A 19,851-nucleotide genomic window follows, 5' to 3' on the forward strand; every position below is an offset into this window, starting at 1 on the left:
TTTATGTGTTTTGTCTTCAGAGATGTACATAAATGTAGACTCAATCAGGGGAACTTCAAAGGCAGAACTTTTAAGAAGAGCCACTACGCCCGCTCAAGCAGGCGCAGCCCCACTATGTACATGTGGGGCACCCAGTGGTAGGGGGTGCGGATGTGGCGTGGGGGAAGCTTCAAGGTATACTGCCTGTTTAGGTCGCTCAGAAGGCAGTCAACATGGTATATGAACCTCTGCTACCTGAGGGTCAGGCGACAGTGTGACCGTTCGGCTGCACTTGCTTCTACGAACCGTTCTCTTCTTCGGGGTAGCAGTTTAAGTGATATGTTTCTTCCTTTCCAAGTTTGTAATTAGGTGCTTCAGTTCCTTCAATGGTTTCCTACTCATTCTAGGTTCTGGCCTGAGTTCATTTTCTTAGATTACTTCTGTTTTCTCAACTCATTTCTCAGCTCTTCCCACAGCAGGGACTCTCTTTTTAGTTCCATTCTTTTATTAAACTAATTCTTTACCAAACTAAGCTTTTATCCCTATTGCATTTATATAGTTATTTCTAACATTAGCCATTACTTGAAATGTTTAAGCACTGCCCCAACTCAAATTCATCCTTTTGATCACATCAATGTATAAACAGAAGCTGCTTCTTCTTCTTAAGAGACTTTATTGTTATTTATTTATTTGAGAGAGAGAGAACATGAGAGGGGAGGGCAGGGGGAGAAGCAAGCTCCCCGCTGAGCAGGGAGCCCGATGCAGGACTCGATCCTGGGATTCCAGGATCATGACCTGAGCTGAAGGCAGTTGTTTAACCAACTGAGCCACCCAAGCACCCTATAAACAGAAGCTTCTATTACATAGGTATGAGGCTGAATGACTGCCATGGAAGAAAGAACACACATAAATGAAGGACTGTTAAAACTGGAAGCTAGGTTAGAATAGGCTGAATTATCTTTGTTCACAGTAACTACCATGTCAATCAAATATGTGGTCTTTCTCACCTAACATCTCATTACCAAAAGCAGCCACCAGTGATGTACACTGAAGGTTGTGTGACTATCACTAGTCACTTGGCTCTTAATATTACTGCAGCCTTCTGTAATTCATAAACATATCCAATTTCTTTTTAAAGTTTCATTTCTGTCTTCTGTTATCAAAATTTGGGGATAATGGGACTTATAAAAATGAACCAGAGTTATTACCTATGCATAGTTCTCAAGTTCCACTGTTCCTTCTTTCCAGGAAGAATGATAAACTTATTTGTGTCTATTTTTCCTATAGTACTTATTCATAAAAGGCATTCATTAAAGTGAATTTAACTGCCTGTCCCTTGTGTATAAATTACTTGTTTTCCTCCTTCACATGCTCCCCTCCTTCCTGTATCATGCCTTATCACGAGCTCTCCAACGCTACATTGCATCTTCTCATTCCAATGAAAGAGATCTCTTACAAACAAAGCAAAAAACTCATTTAACTTATGCTGGTGTCATGAAGTTACCAGCTCCCATTGCTTAGCTCCCAAACCCAAAGGTTGTTATAGAACTTGTAACAATTTTATAAGACAATTCACATTAGGAATCACAATTATAATTAAAAACATGGATGGAGATGAGAACTTAATCAAATCAGTACTACAAAAATGCAGAACTTTCTTATTTGAAAGAATAATAGAATTCATAATGATGATAATGATGATGGTAATTAAATATCTTAGTAGCTTTAAAAAAAAAAGAAAACTTATTTTATACCAGGTCTCAAGAAACTTGTCCGTATCTGGCTTTGACTCCAGTGTCAGACGTTTTTCCAGCTCAAAGCTGTGGATGGAACGTAACTTCCGCACCAATGGAACATCTCTGTCTGGCTGAGTAATCTCGGAGCGGACACGAATTGGGGAACCAAGGCTTGGAGCATTCAGAATACCGTTTACTTGACCGTGGCTATTCTCTTCCTCGGTAGCAGCCTAGACAAAACATAAAACAAAACCATGAAAAACATTCAGGTGACTATATGTGTAGCAATCACTGAAGTCTTTCAAAATAATAAATGCAAATGCTTGGGAGGTGTCTTCAGAAATAAGGATATTCTGGATAGCGACATCATTACATACTTGTCTACTAACCCTTCATAACACGAGTTGTCTTAATTTATTCTCAGTTCAGTATTATTCCAGTTTTTTATATTTGGGGTACAAAGATAAACAGTCTAAAAATGTTTACCCACCTTGACTCTTTGTATCCTAATGAAATACTTGCAGGACTCCATTCCACTAAACTAAAAATAAAACCTGGAAAGGACATTTTCTTGGAGACATAAATGGTCTCACAAGAAGTAGGATGGGTCACCAAGCCTGAATGCCTCTTGTTTCCTCTCTAAAAAACAAGTGAAAAACCAAACAAAAACAAGAAAACCTGAAACTAGAACAAAAAAGAACTGGGCAGAGCAGAAGGAGGCTGAACATGACACAGCTCAGAGCAGTGGGGCTGCCTAAGGACAGATGCCCATAGTAGTACACTTACCAGAGAAATTAAACCTGACCCCAATACTGGGGTCAGAGAGGGAAGTCTGGTATGTCCATTCTGATTAGAGACCCACAGAAGATGCCCAGTTGGTCTCAGACTGGGGGTCTACTCTGGCTACTAGCAGAAGCAGAAGACAAACTCTGAAGGAAGGCTTCCCAATCCCCAATTTAGGTCTACAGGATTGCCATCAATTATTAACTAATAAGTAAAACACTAAAGATAGTCAAACACACAAGAAGGCATGCCACCATGACTAAGAGCAGAAATAGTAACTTTTAGAAAAAACATTTAAAACTCCCTAAGACATGAGGGGCACCTGGGTGAGACAGTCAGTTAAGCATCCGACTTGGTTTCAGCTCAGGTTGTGATCTCAGGGTGGTGAGATCGAGCCCCATGTCAGCTCTGCACTCAGCATGGAATCCGCTTAGGTTTCTCTCTGCCTCTGCCTTTTCCCTCCTCTTTCTCTCTCTTATTTTTAAAGATTTATTTATTTGAGAGAATCTTCCAAAGATACCAGATATTAAACTTGTTAAGAAACAGAATAGAGAACTGTTATGCATCAAATATTTAAATAAATAAAGGTCATTATCACAAAGATCAACAAGGGATTGTTTGAGATTAACTGATGAATTTAATATTAAATATTCAATTAACAAGTTAAACATCAAATTACCCAGAAAAAGACAAAGTTATTAACCAGTGAACTAGAAGACATAGCAAAAGAAATTACCTAGAATGGAGCACTGCAAGGAGAAAAAAAATACAGAAGAAAAAAATTAAGAAATTATATAACAGAATGAAAAAGCATATGTTCACTTGGAGTCCCAGGATGAGAAAGCAAAAATAATGAATTAGTGGAAATATTTTGGTAGGAAATAGCTGTACGTCTCCTAGAAATGATATGAAACTATGAATCAAAGATTCAGGAAACATAAGCTACCTAAGCAGGATAAATAAAAAGAAATGTAAACCTATGCACACTCTAGATAAAATGAGAACACCAAAGACAAAAAGAAAAGTTAAAAAGCAGCTGGGGCAGCAAAGACAGAGAGCAATGGACCATCTACAAAGAAAAAAAATAAGAGTAGCAGACTTCTGAACACCAATAATTGAATCCAGAGGAAAAATAATTGTCAGTCAAAAACTCTGAATCTAGTATAAACTCTCTTTAAAGAATGATGCTGGGCAACTCTCTCAGGTCCCCTCCCTCCTTGGATGCTTTGTACTATCATTTTGCTATCATTCAATAAACCTTGCGTTGATGCCCACGAAGAAAGAAAAAAAAAAAAGAATGATGCTAAAATAAATACATTTACAACTAAGTAAAAATTGAGAGAGTTCCCAAAGATCTCAACTGAAGGAACTTCTAATGGAAATACTTCAAGAATAAAGAAGACAAGTCCAGGAATTTCAAAAATGCAAGGATATAGTAAACATCTTTGAAAAATCCAGACAAATATCACTGATAGTAAAAAAAAAACAAAACCAAAAAACAATACCAGAGTATCTGGACGGCTTGGTTGTTTACGTGTCCGACTCTTTGTTTTGGCTCAGGTCATGATCTCAGGCTCAAGAGACCAAGCCCTGCGTAGGGCTCTCACCGAGCTTGGAGCCTGCTTAAGATTTTCTCTCACCTTTCCCCTCAACTTCTCCCCCACCTCTCTTCCCCCTCTCAAAAAAAAGAAAACAAAAACCAAAAACAATACCAATAATCTAATTTGAGTAATGTTTTTGAAAAGGAAGGAACTGGGTGTCTGAAGGTGTCTGCCTTCAGCTCAGGTCATGATCCCGAGCTTCTGGGATCAAGTCCCACATCGGGCTTCCTGCTCAGTGGAGTCTGCTTCTCCCTATGCTTCTCCCTCTGCCTCTCCCTCTCTTCCTCTCTCTCAAATAAAGAAAAAAATCTTTAAAAAAAAAATTAAAGGAAAGAATTAACAAGTAGAAGAGAACTAAATACAGATTAAATTGTGATGATGGGTGAAAGAAACTAAATATGTCATCTCCATGTCAAGTGCCATTTCACAGTCTCATACACACAGAGATACTCATGTGGGCTGGCGACTGAGAACGTCACAAAAGGTTTTTTTACTGTAAGAACAGTTTCTGCTTCTGGTGCAATAAAGACAGTTACAGTCGACATTATAAAAATTTGATACTGACTTCTTGACTACATTTCACTACCTATTCCTGATTGCTATTAGTCCACATAGGGCTTCTTCTTTTGTCTTTTTTTAAAATAGTTTATTTTTCGGGGGCACCTGGGTGGCTCAGTGGGTTGAGCCGCTGCCTTCGGCTCAGGTCGTGGTCTCAGGGTCCTGGGATCGAGTCCCGCATCGGGCTGAGACAGTCAGTTAAGCATCCGACTTGGTTTCAGCTCAGGTTGTGATCTCAGGGTGGTGAGATCGAGCCCCATGTCAGCTCAGCAGGGAGCCTGCTTCCCTCTCTCTCTCTGCCTGCCTCTCCATCTACTTGTGATTTATCTCTGTCAAATAAATAAATAAAATCTTTTAAAAAATAGTTTATTTTTCTTTTAAAGAATTCCTTTATTTTAATCCAAATTTGTTAACATATAGTGTATTATTAGTTTCAGGGGTAGAATTTAGTGACTCATCAGTTGCATATAATACCCAGGTCTCATCACAAGTGCCCTCCTTAATGTTCATCACACAATTACCCCAACCCCCATCCACCTCCTTTCCAGCAACCCTCAGTTTGTTTCTTATAGTTGAGAGTCTCCTATGGTTTGCCTCCTTCTGTTTTTATCTTATTTTATTTTTCCTTCCCTTCCTCTATGTTCATCTTCTGTGTTTCTTAAATTCTATGCAAGAGTGAAATCATCTTGTATTTGTCTTTCTCTGACTGACTTATTTTGCTTAGCATAATACCCTCTAGTTCTATCCACATCATTGCAAATGGCAAGAATTCATTCTTTTGATGGCTGAGTAATATTCCATTGCCCATATACCATATCTCTTTTATCCATTCATCTGTCGATGGACATCTAGACTCTTTCCATAGTTTGGCTATTGTGGACATAGCCGCTGTAAACATCAGGGTGTATGTGCCCTTCTGAATCACTATTGTTTGCATCCATGCAACTGCTGGGTCATAGGGCAGTTCTATTTTAAACTTTTTAAGGAACCTCCATACTGTTTTCCTGAGTGACTGCACCAGCTTGCATTCCCACCAGCAGTGCAGGAGGGTTCCAGAGAGGGCTTTTTCAGTAGCCAGACCACAGAGCAGCACGTCATATCTATGCAGAGAATGATTTTACAAAGTGACTTCCATGACTGAATGTATATGCTGTTAATTTTTTAAATTATTATGTTTAACAATAGAGTATGTACCTTGACTGAAGACAGACCAAGCCCTTCAGAATTGATCATGGAAAATTCTTTCCAAGATACATCTCACAAAGCACAACTAGCCAACTTTCTATCAACGATGTTAACAGGTATGAGCCCAAAGTCTCATTTTACACCTATAAATTTAACTTCCATCCCAACTAAATCTTTATAAAATCATAAGAAGCACCAAAAGCTAATTGGTTCATAATTCACTGCCCCTCCATTCCCATTTAGCTTCATCTTATCTTCTATGAAAATGGAAATGACAAGGACAGTAAGATCAAAAAGAAATTTGAGTACTAAAGAGTATTGCAAGAGTACTAAAAATTAACCATTTAATTCAGAAATCTGTATCTCTCCCCATATTGTATCTCTCCCCATATAAATATTGGTACTGTTTAGAATCCTAAGGAAGAAAAACTCATGTCAATTATTCAACATCCACTTTATCAGCTTCTGATTAGTTTGGTGCTTTCCATTTCTAGGCTTATTTCCCCACCTCCACTTAAGACAATGTTCACAACAGGTACTCCTAGCTCCACAGGTCCACACTAAAGAAGGGGCCAAGAGTCTTGTCACATTATTTAGAAAGACTATTAACTTCTGACCTACAGATGTCTCTTCTTTTAGTCTCAGTGTGATTTTTTTAAATGTCTTCATCTTTTCCACCAAATACAAGATGAAAATTAATGTTTAGTGTCTATATCTCACTGTTATGGGCAAAATTAGCCAAGATGTTGTAAATACAAATACATAAATCACTAGTAATACAATTTTCTATTTCTCATCCAAAATTAAGAATCATGATGCTTTGTTATAGCAACAGAAGGAAAATATTAAGCACTTAGGAAAGAAACCCCGTCCTATGCAAGAAATACGCACCTTACAAATCCCAAGCTTTATCTTGTTCCTGTTGGCATCCATCTCTTCCCAGACATCCTTCTCCTGGGGACGTGGGTGTCCCAAAGATCCCGGCAATTTATCTGGTGACACACCAACAGGGATGCCATTCTCCCCATCACTAAGCTGTTCATCTGGAAACACCTCATCTGTATTTTCCCGAAGCAAGTCTCCTGGGATGGGAGTGGCATTGGCAATTCTAAAAATGTGGGGTGAAAGAAAGGTAGAACTTTAAAATATCAGAATCAAAGATTACTATGAGACCATCTCACCTTTTGTTTCTGAATTTAAATGATCAAGTTTATACATAATTAGAAGAGTAAAACAAAATAAAAACAAAACCTCAGAAACTTAGGCCATGCCAGTTCTACAAAATAAAACTATTTTTTTTTTGAGGGGCGAGGGGCAGAGGAAGAGGGAGAGAGAGAATCTCCGCTCAGGTCATGATCTCAGAGTCCTGGGATAGGGCACCACGTCAGGCTCTCTGCTCAGCAGGGAGCCTGCTTCCCTTCCTCTCTCTCTGCCTGCCTCTCTGTCTACTTGTGATCTCTGTCAAATAAATAAATAAAATCTTTACAAATAAATAAATAAATAATTTAAAAAAAGAAATATTTGGTCTATTTTCTAGTAAGTCTTGTCAATTTTAATATTTTCTACTCTTTACCCATTTTTTGCTAAGAGTAACAAAAACTATAAACAGAAAAATGTCAAGTGTCATTATGACATAAGCAGGTATGAGATCAGTTATAGATTTTTAATAGTGTAAAATGTACATTTGCTTCTTCATTTACAGACTTTTTACAATTATCTACTCTATGCAAGGATCTAGGGACATAAAGAGGAGAAAGGAAATTCTTGCCCTCTGGGTGAAACTAGAAATACTGTAATTATACAGAACAATTTTACAGAACTGCATGAACTGACCAGCAGCAAAATAAAAAAAATATTAATTAACATTTGTCAATATATTTCCTTCAAAGTAATTCCGTGTCCTATTTATATGACTGGTTGCCTCTCCCTCAGAGTTCTGGCTTGTGAGGAGCTTTTTCCAGTTCTGTTATCACTTTTTAAGTGATCAGGTCCCTGTCAGCTTGCATGTTCTGCAACTCTACTTTGTACACTAGTTTGTTTTGCTTTTCAATATTGCTGACTGGACACAGTATTTACCACACAGTGAAATCTTTTCTAAGTGATCTGGAATGTCTAAAAGTAGAGAAGAACCGGTTGTCAGTAGACTATACTGACACACACAATTCTTCTGAGTGGGAAGGTAGGCATCTTCTCAGTCTACACCTGGCCCACGTGTCATCCATATGTCATACTGTGAGAACAAAGATCAGTCATCCTTCAGGGACTTGGCCTGCCTGAGCTATGACCTTCGTTACCATCACTCCCTATTGGGTCAACAATAGACGATGAATCGCATCTCGGTATGTTGTAGGTATAATTTAGAAAAGCACTGATAAGAGCTCCCAGGGAAAAAACCTTATAGCCCTGTAAAACAGTTCTTGTAGTTCTGAAACTGGGAACACACTGAAAAGGAAATTCGGGGGGGAAAAAAAAAGGAAAAAAGAAAAGGTAGTTTGGCCTAAAATAGTTCCTATGAAAGGGTTTATTCTAAAAGTAACTAAAGTTCAAAGATAAATAAAGTTCATGAAGTTCATAAATAATACTCTCACATATACTTTTGCACTCACTCGACTCCTGAATGTAGGATAATTTTTCTGGGAAGGAATTTCTTTCTTTCCATAGCTCAAACTCCAGATTTGGATCAGAGTTACAGGAGAAGGGAGAAAATAGTGATTATGTAAGGAGTAAAAATGGGCAAATAAATGCAGAGAGGAACATGAGTCATGTGGAAGAGAGCCCGTGTGGGGAAGTGGTTAGAGCTAGTAAGGAGCTCCAAAGATTTTTCAGATAGAAGTTTAATATCCTTTACTGATTGACACATACAAAGGACACCAACATAGATGTGCTACACGGTAATCCAAATGTTTATTGAAAGAATTCCCTCTGTTCATGAGGAAAGGGAGTGGCAAAAGAATCAATATCTGAATTCAGTAAGTTCAGTCTACTAGCCCCACATTTTTTCCCATTTTCATCAGTATTCTTCCAAATCCTTTTTTCCCTATGCCTAAACTACTATTCTGCTTCTTTCCAACTACCCCAGTTCCTTGGCATCTCCTTCTCTCCTGAGGAAACAAAGCATACCTTGACCTATGAACTGCTTCTATTTTTACTCTATCCTGGTTTCCCTCTTCTCTCTGATACCAAACACTTCAAGGGGCTCCCACAGCTTCCCTACATGGGCTCTCTTCCACATGACTCAGGTTCCTCTCTGCATTTATTTGCCCACTTTTACTTCTTACATAATTACTATTTTCTTCCTTCTCCTATAACTCTGATCCAAATCTGGAGTTTGAGATATGGAAAGAAATTCCTTCCCAGAAAAATTATATTACATTTAGGAGTCGAATGAGTGCATATGTATACATGAGAGTGGTCTGTGTTGGGTCTGTGTTGGGTGGTTGCAGGTAAGGTATAAATTACAGAAGCAGATTAAGGAAGAAAAGTAAGAACATGTATAGAAGAATCAGAGAGACATCAAGAAAAGCAAAAAGAATGGACATTCTTTTCACACACTCTTCCCCATTCTCTAAGGCAAGGCTCGCCAACTAGGGCTGTGGGCCACATCTGACCTGCTCATCTATTCTTGTCAATCAAGTGGTATGGCAAGAGTCCTGCTCCTTCATTTACACACTGTCTGTGGCTGCCTTAGCACTAGAAAGGCAGTGGTAGTAAGGACAGAGACTACACAGCCCACAGATATTTAGGTCTGCTATAGAATCAGTATTTTAATTCAGAGGTCAGCAAATTCATCCACTTCTTAAATGCTAGGCCTGTAGGCCTTATACTTTTCAGGTAGATTCCCAGGCAGACTCTAAAACTTGTGGGCAAAATTACGATGAAAAACAAGTTTATTCGAATTGTCTCAGAGTATCTTCCCACAAAATACTTCTTACAAAATAAAGATAGTAACTTCACAGCAGAGAAACCTAGCTAATATCACTCTAGCCCGATTAACAACATTAATACGATCAGTAATAGGACATACTGACAATATGTAGCTCCTTACTTAATACCAAGAATCTCCCTCTTTAAATGTTTAGCTTTAAATGTTAAAAAAAAAAAAGAGTACTTTGATAGGTTTCTAAGTTTCCAGAAGGATGGGCTTTTGACATTTTTGTTCTTGTTGGAAATTTCTAGTTCTACTGTAGTGTGATCAGATAGTATAATACTTGTGCTTTATGGGTCTACTTATATGCTTTCCTGATGACCTAATAACTGATCAATTTTTATTAATGTTCCAGAGGCACTTGAGCAGAAGGCACAAGCTCTATTATCAGGGTGTAGAGTTAAAGATCTATCTTATTGATCCTATTCTTTGTCTATTTCTTCTTCTTTGTTCACTTGATCTGTCTTGTACCGAGTTACATATTAGGATCTCCAATTACTCGTGTGTTTCTAGCTATGCCTCCCTGGATCCTCTGTAGTTTTTGCTTCCTAAAGGTGACTTATGGGATTCTCAGGACTAAATATTAATAAACACTGTATTAAAGGGGCACCTGGGTGGCTTAGTCAGTTAAGCGTTTGCCTTCGGCTCGGGTCATGATCCCAGGGTCCTGGGATCAAGTCCCACATTGGGCTCCCTGCTCAGCAGGAAGCCTGCTTCCTCCTCTCCCACTCCTCCTGCTTCTGTTTCCTCTCTCACTGTGTCTCTGTTAAATAAGTAAGTAAAAATCTTAAAAAAAAAAAATGCTCTTGGTCCCACTTTCTTATTTCACCTTGCCACTGAGTTTCTCAGGTTTCAATGGTATTGTCCTTTAGGGACTCGAACAAGTGCTATCCCTTGTCTGCATTCCATTTGCACTACTTTCTCTCTAGTCCTTTTAAATGTTTTTTTTTTTTGTGGGGGGGAGAAGGGGCAGAAGGTGAGAGAGAACCTTCTTTTTTTTTAAGGTTTTATTTATTTATTTATTTGACACAGAGAGAGAGAGAGAGATCACAAGCAGGCAGAGAGGCAGACAGAGAGAGACGGGAAAGCAGGCTCCCCACTGAGCAGAGAGCCCTATGCGGGGCTCGATCCCAGGACCCCGAGATCATGACCTGAGCTAAAGGCAGAGGCTTAACCCTCTGAGTCACCCAGGTGCCCTGGTGAGAGAGAATCTTAAGCAGACTTCACACTAAGTGTGGAGGTGGATACAGGGCTCAATCTCACCACCCAGAGATCATGACCTGAGTTGAAATCAAGAGTTAGACACTTAAAGGACTGGGCCACCCAGGCACCCCTTTAGTCCTTCTACATGATTTACTTTCATTCTCTTAGGGCTTTCTTCCCCTTTCTGCCTTTATTCAATGCCCTTTATTAAATTTTCATTTGAGTCTACTCTCCTTTGTGCAACTTTATAATTTTTTCACTTCTAAGACATCTTTTTCTTCCATTTCTTTCCTGACCTCAATCAACTCTCATTTCTTCCTCTCTCTTCTCCTTTTCCTTTTTCTCCCATCCTCCTCTACCTTGTGGTCTATTTCTGTTCTTAGTTTTTAACTTTCTGATTCAAGGTAGTTGTCCTTATCTTTGAATGCACAAGTATATTTGCTTCCATTTGGGGTTTATTTTATAGTTTTCTTCTTCTTCATGGCTACTTCTCTGAGGGGAAATTTCCTTAGCATGAATTAGATTTTCTCTTCTGATTTTTTTCAGTAACACTGTATGGATCTTTGACATCTTTCACTTCAAATCTGTTCATTTTTGTGGTATTAGAGTATTTCATGAAATTCGAAGTTTAATTAGTGCCCTCTTCTGTCAATGTGGCAAAGTCCAAACAATTTAGGGGATTTTTATGGTCAGAGAGACATAGTATCCTCTGATTTCATAGTTCTCCCTTTTGTAGGCTGTTAAATTTTACTTCCCCTTTGCCCTTCTGTGATTATTGATGTACTGCCTTCAACTTGAAATTCATCTTTTTTGCCAGTTCTATGAAAGTAGATCTGAGCCCTTTAGCTATTTTCCTTTGCCAGCTAGCCCTGGAGCTCTGTCAGTAGAGGGCACTGGAGAGACACTGCAGGAGGAGAGTGCTCTGCTGTGGGTTCCAGTGTGCCGCTTGGGTAGTCTCTCCAGTGCGTGTGACTCTCCCTGGCACAAGGATCCTGCCACATCCCAGCATCTTCAGCACCTGTCTCTTGCAGCACAAAGACCGCGCAACCAACAGCTTCCCTGAGCAATTCCCACTATCTAGAAGAAAGTAAATAGCCTTCTCTGCCACCCCAGAGAATAGATTTCCATTAAGTTCCAGAGGGCAGATTTTCAGCAAATTCTACCAGGCATCAGAGTGACTTCCCCGCCATCCAGTAAGCAACAGACATATGCTCTCCAACAAGGTCAGGACTCAGCCCTGGGGCTGGTGGGGCTCTGTCTTGGGATGCTTAATCTCAACCCCTAAAGTAGGAGCTTTACTTGATATTTGCTATTCCTGTATTCTCTACTTCCTATTAGTCTATCCCACATTACTCCAGTTCTGTATTATAGCTACTAATTCCTTGTATCATCTTCCCCTGTTCGAATTACTATGCAGTTTCTCTCTCCTGATTGGATCCAAAACATAAATGTTTTTTCCTTCACTGCTCAACTGATAAAAGGTATTTTCTCCTTCCTTTTTTGTCTTTTTTCTTCTTTCTTTCTTCCATAAGCTGTATGTTTTGAATCATGCCTATTTTTACCTCTCTGTCTACCTGAACACTTTCTAGTAATTACATTTGTAGGATGGGATTAGTTTTTCTGGTGTTGGCTTAAAATCAACCTTAAGTCCTATTTCAAATTCTCTTCCTCTGCACGGTTTTTATTGATCTGCCTTTATAAAACCTTGGGGAAGAGTTGAGTGAGGCGGGAGCGCGAGAGAGTTGGTGGTTTTGGTTTCTCTTTTTACTTATTTTGGAGTTTAGGCTAGGTATCCTTTATCTTCAAATTATGTTGAGGATGTGGTTTTTGCATAGTTTTACTTCTTTCTCATTATTGCTTTATTTTCGGAGAAAACATTGGGAGATGGGAACTTAAACTGTCTTCACTGACTTCAGTTACCCTGAACTCCTTATCATCTGGATTTCTACAAGTTTGAGACTCACCTACTTCTAACAACAAGAAGAAGGAGAACAAAGGTATGAAAACAAGAATCAAAATTTTAGAAAGGCTCTAGCTCTGTTGCTAGTATTTACTTAGTGTTGGATGATTCACTCAGCTAGTGTTAGGAGTATCTCATGTGTTTGTTTTTTAAAAGATTTTATTTATTTATTTTAACAAGTACTTTATTTTTTTTATTTTTTATTTCTTTAAAGATTTTATTTATTTGTCAGAGACGGAGAGAGAGCGAGCGAGCACAGGCAGACAGAGAGGCAGGCAGAGGCAGAGGGAGAAGCAGGCTCCCTGCCGAGCAAGGAGCCCGATGTGGGACTCGATCCCAGGACCCTGGGATCATGACCTGAGCCGAAGGCAGCTGCTTAACCAACTGAGCCACCCAGGCGTCCCTTAACGAGTACTTTAAACAAATCTCTGTGATGATTCTAATCTAGCTAGTCAGGGCCCCTCACTTAAGAACTCTTAGACTAGCTAATCAAGGATATCATATCTAGTTAAACAAGTCCATGTAAGCTTTTCTGATTCAATAAGCTCTAGTGATCCCAATTTTCAATATAAAATCAAACAATGGATTAGTGATAAACTTCCCCAATTATAAGATGATTTTTCCCTAATTACTTTTTTTCTTTGTTACCCAAACATTTTAAAGCAACCAGAGCAGGTAAAAACGGATGGCGGGATGGAGAATGATCCCCCCCCCAATCTATTTAATAACAAACAAAAGCAACTGTATTTAATGCATGAAGAGAAGAAAACAAACAAACACAAGATGATGGAAATACATCCCCATAATCTGTTCCTAATATACTTTGTAAACTAAATCACTTTCATAGAGAACAAGCTACATTTTTTGTTCATATTAAACTTAAACACAGTACAGTTAGGTGCAACTGTGGCTCATTCTTTCCAGGTACCATATATTCTTTAGAAGTAAATGCAAACTGGGATGCCTGGGTAGCTCACTTGGTTAAGCACCTGACTCTTAATTTTCAGCTCAGGTCATGCTCTCAGGGTCATGGGATAGAGCCCTGCTATGGGCTCAGTGGGCAGTCCACTTGGGATTCTGTCTATCTCTATCTGTCTACCCCTCCCCTGGCTCTCTCTCTCTCTCAAGTAAATAAATCTTAAAAAAAAAAAAAAAAAAGTAAATGCAAACAATTCCTTCTCATTTTGAAAAGCCACTGTAAATCTGACATCAAGAAATCATACAAGCTTGAAGCTCCCATTTCAAAGTATGATCTATAAATACTTTCTAAGAAAAGTAAATGTGAAGAAAGACATATATAAAAGCAATGTTAATGCAAAGAAATTCATAGGCTTTCTCCTCTGTCTCAGCATTTTGTCATCTGAAGGATCTGGAGGAAATAAGAGACATCTCTACGAACACAGTGCACCTAAGAAATCCACTGCTAAATAATCTGCATGGGACATACCCGATGGCGGCGGGGGTCAGGCGGGTGTGCAGCTGAGGGGTGGTAGAAGTAGTAGTAGTGGTCAGGGAGCCATCTGTTCCAGTCTTCTCCCAGTCAAAAGGATCACTCTCAATTACTCCAAAGGTCTTGATGCTATTGTCAAACACGGATGTCAGAAGCTATACCATAAAGAAAAAAACTAGAGTAAGGTAATAATCAGCATTGTCATTTTATTCTTTAAGAGAAAGCTGCCATGTTCACAAAGTAGTTTTGTAGGGGATTTAAAAAAAACCCCAGATGGTACAAATAGGGGAATTTGAAAAAGGACTATATGTGGATGATGATATTGAATTGATACTGATTTTTCTCAGCTGAGGTACTGGTTTGTAGTTATATAGGAGAATATCTTTGTTTTTATAAGATATATAATGAAGCATCTTATCTAAAACCTACTTTCAGATGGTGTGGCAAAAGGAAGTTTGTGTTGGGGGCACCTGGGTGGCTCAGTGGGTTAAAGCCTCTGCCTTCCAGTCAGGTCATGATCTCAGGGTCCTGGGATCAAGCCCCGCATCGGGCTCTCTGCTCCTCGGAGAGCCTGCTTCCTTCTCTCTCTCTGCCTGCCTCTCTGCCTACTTGTAGTCTCTGTCTGTCAAATAAATAAATAAAATCTTAAAAAAAAAAAAAGGAAGTTTGTGTTGTATGTGAAAGATAAGCATTCGGTTTTAACCATTTGATAATTTTTTTTGTCAAAAAGGAGTTATTTTTATATGGTTCAGCTTAAATAAGTGAGCAATGTTAACAGCTGTTATATCTAGATTAAGGGGTCTATAGAAGTTCATTGGGCTTTCTTACAGTTCTAAGGGGATTGAAAAATTCTTCAGCTGTATGTAGTATGGGTGTATGTACATATTATCACAAAGAACTCTGCCACTTTATTTCGTTTATATTAAATATTTCATTTTTTTGTCTTTTTTTAAAAGATTTTTTTAAAGTAATCTCTCCACCTAACATGGGGCTTGAACTCACAACCCCAAAATCAAGAGTTGCATGCTCTAAGACTGAGCCAGCCAGGTGCCCCTCATTTTCTTGCCTTCAAATTCCAAAATTCGTATTGCATGGAACACTGGTGTTATACACAAACAATGAATCAAGGAACACTATTATCAAAAACTAATGATGTACTGTTTGGTGACTAACATAATAAAAAAATAAAATTAATTCCAAACTCTGATGTGATGCAGATAATGATCTCACAAAAACTGCCCTCTACTGTTACTGATTTTTAATTTTATGATTATAGCTTCATTCTCTCCTCATCATTTCTCTTACCCTGTTAGTATCCAAGAATAAATAATAATTTAGATTTCTGTCCTGAGCCATTGGGTAATAAATGGTGGTGTCATTTACTGAAATGGAAAGCAGAGAGTTTGAGGACTAGGACACTGAGAGTTTTTAGGGAGTTTAGGGAGGAAAAGGGTATACTATAAACTTGAGAGTCATCAGCATATAGACATGAATAGGTATTATTTAAAGCAACAGGACCGGATATCACCTAAAGAGAGTAGGTAGCAAAGAGGTCCAAGGGCAAAGGTCTAAGGCACTCCAACATTTAGTTAGAAAGAAGACTCACTAAAGCAAAGCAAGGAGAAGTGGCTAGTGAGACAGAAAAACCAAGTGTGTGCAGTTTTAGAGGCTTACCGAAGAGAACATCTGAACAAGATGGCCAAATGCCATCAATTGTAAATTGTAAAAGTTATTTCTGATTATTTAGTTGGTTTCTCTCTTTTACCCAGACTGGAAGCTCCTAGAGGCTGGCACTCGTCTGATCTTGTTCATCCTAGTATCTAACACAGTAGCTTATATATGAATGCAGTATTTTGATTTATAAGAAATAAGTTTGGTCAACTGCATAACCAAAATATATTTTTTATATATATTTGGTATTTGTCCACAGTTGCTGGGTCACAGGTCCCCAAACGCTTAAAACTTCCTGAGAGAAAAGAATAGGAGTATCTTTTATTATAATATTTGATCTGTAGTCCCAAGTTCCCGAAACCATGCCAGAGCCATAAAGGTAAAATGGCTCTCTTTTTATTCGTAACAAGCCCCTTTCCACCACCATTAAGTTTTTGTTAATAAGGTGACTTTTGGAAAGCATCTATGGATAGGGGCTGGTTACCAGAGGAACCAACCCTGTGATTAGCGATTTGGAACTTTCCTATCCCATGGCATCATTAAAGAGGAGAGGGGCTAGAAGATGAATCAATCACCAATGGTGAATGATTTAAACAATTGTGCTTACATAAAGAAGCCGCCACAAAACCCCAAAAGGATGGGGTCTGGAGAGCTCCTGGTTGGTGAACATAATGGAGGTGCTGAGGGTGATGCCCTCGGAGAGAGCTTGGAGGCTCCAAACCCTTTCCTCATACCTCGCCCTATGCGTCTTCTCCATCTGGCTGTTTTGAAATTATACCCTTTGTAATGAACCAGTAATCTGGTGAGAAAACTGGTTTCTCAAGTCCTGAGAGCTCTTCTAGGAAGTTAATCAAAGCCAAGGAAGGGGTAGTAGGAACCTCTGAATTATAGTCATAGGTCAGTCAGAAGTACAGGTGACAACCAGGACTTGGGATCGAAATCTGAAGCGGAGGGTGGTCTTCTGGGATCGAGTCCTTAACCTGTGGAATTTGATGCCATTTATCTCTGGGTGGATAGTGTCAAAAGTGAGTTGAATTGCAGGAAACCCAGCTGGTGCCCAGAGAATTGCCTGGTGATGATGGCAGGGAACCTATGTAAGAATTATACGTGCAGAACCTTTAGTGACTCTAAAAACATTTTGAGAACAAACACTTGCGAGAATATCTATTGCAAGATTCCCGGAAAAAAAAATAAATGGAGAAAAGGAAACTAAAAAGATCAAAGGAATTGGAAAAGGCATGGTTACAAAACCTGGGAATTTCTCTTCTGGTCATATTTTTGTTGACTTAAATTACCTATATTATAGCACAGATTTCCCTAAATTGTCAAAGTTAGAGGGCTACAGAAAACACACAAGAAAGGAGGATGGATTAAGACCCAGCATATGGGGATTAAAGTCGCAGATCCTGAAGTCCTCTCTCCTGACTCTGGAAATGGAGGTTCTTGCAGAGTGGGCTGCATGCCTCCTGAAAGACGAGTCCCTACCCAGGAGGCAGCACCTGCCTTGCTGTGTGAGCACTTAGACTGCTGCCACTAAATGCACTGCCCAGACTGGACTGCCAAGGGAATGATCCTAAGCAGTTTATATGTCAGATGTCCTTTTACTATGAATTATTTTCTTACATTTACCATAGTATTAGCGTATGTCTTAGAAATTGTAGCATAAGCCGCTGGGCCTCAGATAAAAAAAAGTTTGTTACTAAGATGGTGGTAAAGGAGACCAGCAGCAGAAGGCAGAAATATGGAAGGCACAGAACAAAAGAAACAGAGAGACACTCCCTGGCCCTCTAATTTATGGGAGGTTTCCCCTTGTTTCTAGCTCAAACTCTGATTGTTTTGTTTCCCTAACAGCCCAGCTATGCCTTCTGAGAAATTTAACTCCAGTGTCATCAGAGTCAGGGGAATCCTAAAACAGCTAAGTCCCCTGAAGCAAGAGGCAAGCCTGCTGCATTCTGATGTAACCTCTGTTTAAAGTCCCATTCCTAAATCTAGAAAGAGATGAACAGGATTAATAAGAAGCTTGGTCAGCTGTGGATTTCCTCTCTATTGTATCCTCTGATTTCAGCAATGTTGTGGCACACTGTATGAACTGGCTGCTTGACACATTTTAGTTTCAGGCTCCCACCATTGTGGATATTTATGGGTTTTATTAGTCTTCTCAACTTGCTAAACAACGCTTAACATAACTGGGACACTCTAATAAAGATACTTTTATGTTCTTATGTCAGGATCACATGATTCTACTAATTGCTGACAAAGATTTCAAATAATTCTTCATATAACTTTTTAGTTCTTTCACTGCATTTTTATGAACCAGTCATGTTAGTATTTATTTCACAGTGGCTGCTGTATTTGTGGCCACCTCTCCAAAGAAGTCAAGATGGTGAAAAACGACCAGAGCTTCAGCTTTTTTGAATGAGCCAGAAATTGGGTTCAGGCACCACTTCCAGCAGCACGAGTTTTCCCAGGCAACGGGTCTAAACTAAATCTCCATAAAATGGGAATAATAACACTACCCCACTACTCTGTGACACTGCTGGGTATCCTTACTGTGACAATAATGTGCAAAGGCAACCAAGGGTTCTTCTTTATCCAATCTGATGCTATCTTAGTTTCCTATTAACTAGTAACTGTGTCACCTACAGTGTAGTCTACGGGTGGAATTCAAGGTTAAGATCTTCCTACACACTCTTCAGAGATATGTGCCTTTCTCAAAACACTTTAAAAAGGATTGTTTAAATTATAAAGTCACCACAACAGAACTGAATGTTTCTAATCACTACCTACATTTCTGAAACTGTTGGTCTAGCTTTTTCTTTTTTTTTACTTTTAATCTAAAATAAAGATTCATAGAAAATTACAAAAATAGTACAGAGAGGGCGCCTGGGTGGCTCAGTGGGTTAAGCCATTGCCTTGGGCTCAGGTCATATCTCAAGGTCCTGGGATCGAGTCCCACGTCGGGCTCTCTGCTCAGCAGGGAGCCTGCTTCTCTCTCTCTCTCTCTCTCTCTCTCTGCCTGCCTCTCTGCCTACTTGTGATCTCTGTCAAATAAATAAATAAAATCTTAAAAAAAAAATAGTACAGAGAAGTCCTCTTCACCCGGTGTGCTCCAATAGTAACACCTTGAACAGCTAGACTACAGTATCAAAACCAGGAACGTGACATGGGTACAATCCACAGAGCTTATCAAATTTCACCAGTTTTACATGCCCTCATGTGCGTATGTGTGTGTCTCCGTGTGGATGTGTATAAATCCATAGAATTTTATTGACCTGAGGAGATTCGTGGCCCAGCATCTTTTTTTCTCTTACGGTTGCTATACTGTTTCAGAATCTAATAATAAAAACGTTTTCGTAATAAGATTTCTGTTTCAATCTCGGCTGTAATTCTGATAGCTTCACCTAGTTTAGTTTAACAGATAGAAAACAGTATTTATGCACTGACAAATTGATTTTTCTTAGATTTCCTTAGTAGGAGACTGTTAGGCAAACTAGGATTCAGTTCAATTTTCCTAACATTTGTTGAAAATTTAGGTGCCAGGCACAGTGCAAGGACAGTGTGGGATAAAAAAAAGAAGACATGGTTGTACTTCCAGGACTTAAAAGCCAGCTGGGAAGACACCCTTGTACATAAATACGAAGTACTGATAAACTTGGGTATCATTTCCCAAAACACCATAACACTTTCCAAAAGCAAGTATCATCCATTATTCTAATTGAGACATGAATAAAAGATTCCTAGTAAAGAGCAAAACAGCTCCTCTCTCTACATCTGCTGTCAGAGCAAGCAATAGCAGGCTA

General features: G+C 39.1%; 1 protein-coding gene across 3 annotated transcripts in view; it reads right to left on the reverse strand.

Annotated features, from left to right (window-relative positions):
- TTBK2 (tau tubulin kinase 2) overlaps nt 1-19,851 on the reverse strand; it is a 159,405-nt gene that overhangs the window by 21,591 nt on the left and 117,963 nt on the right. For all 3 annotated transcript variants that reach the window (XM_032343454.1, XM_032343455.1, XM_032343456.1), the window contains 3 exons: nt 14,378-14,535; nt 6,734-6,950; nt 1,734-1,945 (listed from right to left, as the gene is read on the reverse strand). In XM_032343454.1, coding sequence (XP_032199345.1) covers nt 1,734-1,945; nt 6,734-6,950; nt 14,378-14,535 — 587 coding nt within the window. The remainder of the gene's footprint in view (nt 1-1,733; nt 1,946-6,733; nt 6,951-14,377; nt 14,536-19,851) is intronic.

This window comes from Mustela erminea, chromosome 5 (assembly GCF_009829155.1).
Source record: "Mustela erminea isolate mMusErm1 chromosome 5, mMusErm1.Pri, whole genome shotgun sequence".
NCBI lineage: Eukaryota > Metazoa > Chordata > Mammalia > Carnivora > Mustelidae > Mustela > Mustela erminea.